The following is a 3559-nucleotide window of genomic DNA, read 5'->3' on the forward strand; positions in this document are numbered from 1 at the left end:
TAATTCTCCTTTGCAAAAACTAAAAGTCAAGTCGATTGTAGAAAAAAGAGTAATAAGGCTACTACAGCTCACAAGGATTCTGCATCAGATATGGCCCCATGATTTGTGCCTTGACATATTCCTTTGATTAACTTCCTTTGTATATTTCTTAGGCTACAGCTGTATATGACAATACATACATCTCTTCTTGTAATCCTATATATACATCAATACAATGACACTACTCCATATTGAGGATGATTATAAGATTTGTCTCTTTGTTCTTACTTTTTTATCCTTAATTACTTTATTAAAGTGACTATCCAAAATGATCAATCATGATATGGTATGTTTAACTTACAAACTTTGACTTACATCCAATAAAATTCTTATAATTTGTTCTGTTTGTCAAATTAACAAATAAGATCGATTGATAGATTAAGATGAATATATATAAATAAATCTCATCTATTTATTTTTTGACGAAATATGTCAAATAATTCGTTTTTTTTTTATTGAACACAAACTCGATTGAAATTGTTAACTTAAATATCAATTAGCCCTATACTTATACGAGTATTACTACTATGCCGCCTTAGTTATATCATTTATTTTGTCATATTGATGTAGCACCCATGCATGTGGTTTATTAAAAAAAAATATTTAAAAAAAAATGGCATTCGAACCACACAAAAAGAATAAGACTGAAATCTTAAATTTTTTATACCAATTTTATGTTTGTGTCTTTAATTTTTTTTAAGAAGCGGATAAAATTGAACGAAAGAACTGAAACGGTACAGTATCATTTCTCTATTTAAATTCGATATTGGTCCTCTGTCATAGCATAGGTAGTTTAAGTGGACAAGGACACACCACGTACCACACCACTCAAGTCAACATCGTAATCGCCCAAGCATATTCCATAATTTCACACCCTCGCTCATGGCTCATGGACCACAAATCCACGGTTTGTGTTATGCCAATTATTTCTTTGGCTTTTCGCAGTTGTTTCTACGAAAGCGATACTCCTCTACTCATCCATGTAAGTTCTCAGCTAATGTGATACATGATACACAATCACATCTGCTCTTTCTTTTCTTTTTTTTCCTTTTTCAACTATTAATTAATGTGATGCATGTCATATTGGTGTTATTATGTTACATAAATGTTAGTGGTGAAATATTTTGATATTTTATAAAAATAAATCTATAAATTATCGACATGATTTGATATGATAGATTAGATTAGATTGTAAAATTATTTTATTATAAAATATATTTAAATATAACACATAAAACTATATTAATTTATAAATTTATTTTTATAAAATTTATTTATAATAATTGCATTGCTTCTCATGCATGGTCCATCATGGCCCTCCCTCCCTCCCTCCCTTCCACGGAGTTATTTTACCGATTCCAAACCATACGAAAATTAAAGAAGAAACAAACAAATAAACTGAAACAGCAATGCCAAAACAAGTTGGTACTTGAAGATGGTGGGTGTGTCGGTAACGAACTGAGGGATATTTATAATAATCTTATAAAACTTTATTTAAATTTTTTAGTTTAAAATCTAACTCTATATTTAAATTTTCGAGACCAATGATGATTTTGTAATACAAATATTCTTTAGTTAAAAAAATGCATAATACAAGAAAGTTCGTACAGTAATAATTTGTATGATATTGTATATCGTCTAAGAACTTGACAAAATTTTAGTTTAAAATATGCTTTAAAAATAAAAATAAAAACCCTTTTCTCCGGTTCCCGTGAATGCGTCCCTACGAGAATCTTTAAGAGGAAGGAAACAAGATCAAACCTTTGTGGTCTAAACCAAACAGTCCACATGCATACAAAAAACCAGGACCGACTGATGAGACCCATGATGATGTCAGTACTTACGTAAAAAGTCATGCAAAATCCCATGTGGTCCATAACTCTGCTCTCCTAAACTCTTGTAGCCCAAGTCATTTAAGCTTCCCAAACACATGGGGCCCCCATCCTCAACTCTTTTTTCGTTTTTTTTGTGGACTTTGTTTGGTTTGTGTACATGGATTTACTCTGAAACTTCTTGATTCAAAAACGTGAACCATGCAACCTCCTCTATATATATAACGCGATGCCTAAACCTCTTACTTTCTCATTCTCAGAAGCCGCTTCTCCATTTTCATTTGCATTTGATCATATTTCTCCTCCTTCCCAGCGGTGAGGTAATTCTACGCGACCAAATAATGTGTCCTTCTGGTACGGCCCAACGCGCCGTTGTTGAGGCCAGCTTGAGCACGGTCTTGCGGCCAGCTTTCGACGTGCTCGATGCCGACCGCGACGGAAAGATCAGCCGAGACGACCTTCGCACGTTCTACGCGGAGTTTACGAGCGGAGATGCCGACGAAGAGGCTATAAAGTCGATGATATCGGTGGCGGACTCGAACAGAGACGGGTTCGTGGAGTACAACGAGTTCGAACGCGTTTTGGGGGATCGGAGAGGGTCATCGCCGGCGGGTCGTCGCGAGGGTGGGGTTATGGAAGACGTGTTCAGGATGATGGACAAGGATGGGGACGGGAAGCTGAGCCACGAAGATCTGAAGAGCTATATGCAGTGGGCTGGGTTTTCTGCCAGCGACGCAGATATCAAAGCTATGATCGCGTTGGGCGGTGGTGGTGATGAAAAGGACGGCGTTTCCTACGATGGTTTGCTCAAGATATTGGCCATTGATTTTGTCGGTTAGGCTGCCTGCTAAGCTTCCTAGCCGTCCTTGAATTTTTCAGCGTGTTTCCTCAATTTTTGCCCATTTTCTAAATCTCTCGTATTAACAAACTTTAGGCATTCCTCCCCCTTTTTGTATAATAATATTAAAAAAAAGGACAGAGAGAAAGATACTCGTGCAGCCTTCTACCACTGACGGAGATTATAATTTATTTTGTAGTTATTTCCTCCCATATGTTGTTTTTTAGCAACTTGTTTGAACTGTTCGTTGTGATTTCTTGCCGTCGTGATTTGTACTGCTCTTTAATTTAATATAATTACGAATTTGCCGAATAAAATTAGCAATTTTTTTGTAAAGTATTACTATATTTATGTATAATTTTACTTACAATATTATTGATATTAACCACATAAGTAATTCGAAATCAAAGTATATGATATATACGTAGTTACACCGATGAAAATGCTCCAAAAATACATTAGCAAGTTTATCTATATGAACAATCACTTGTTTCACCTGAATTGTCAGACCACATCAATCTCTCCTTTTTTGTACACGCTCCAAGATAAGATAATTTTAGATTAAAATTAAAAATTAAATAAAATATTATTAAAATATTATTTTTTTTAATATTATTATTATTTAAAATTTAAAAAAATTATATTTTTATTATATTTTATATGAAAATTAAAAAAAAAAATTATAATTATAAAATGAGATAAAATAAATTAAAATTGTTTCTCCGATCTAAACGGTTTCTTATTGACCGGTAATGTATAATACACAGATCGTCGGGGTTCATCTCCAGTAGTTCATCACTGCCAAAAGTAGATCTAGTACGGTAAACAAACAGATGGACTACATAAAAAT

The 3559-nt window shown here is 33.8% G+C and overlaps 1 protein-coding gene across 1 annotated transcript; it reads left to right on the forward strand.

Moving 5' to 3' along the window:
* Positions 1–2062: 2062 nt before the first annotated feature.
* On the forward strand, positions 2063–3033 carry LOC109002865 (calcium-binding protein CP1-like). The gene has a single exon (XM_018980781.2). The coding sequence runs from the start codon at positions 2213–2215 to the stop codon at positions 2708–2710; it is 498 nt and encodes a 165-aa protein (XP_018836326.1). The 5' UTR covers positions 2063–2212; the 3' UTR covers positions 2711–3033.
* The last annotated feature ends 526 nt before the right edge of the window (positions 3034–3559 follow it).

The sequence above is a fragment of the Juglans regia genome, chromosome 7 (genome assembly GCF_001411555.2).
Source record: "Juglans regia cultivar Chandler chromosome 7, Walnut 2.0, whole genome shotgun sequence".
Lineage (NCBI taxonomy): Eukaryota > Viridiplantae > Streptophyta > Magnoliopsida > Fagales > Juglandaceae > Juglans > Juglans regia.

Bases quoted from the DNA above. Each gene is read 5' to 3' on its own strand.
- LOC109002865 (XM_018980781.2), top strand. From the start codon at position 2,213: ATGTGTCCTTCTGGTACGGCCCAACGCGCCGTTGTTGAGGCCAGCTTG.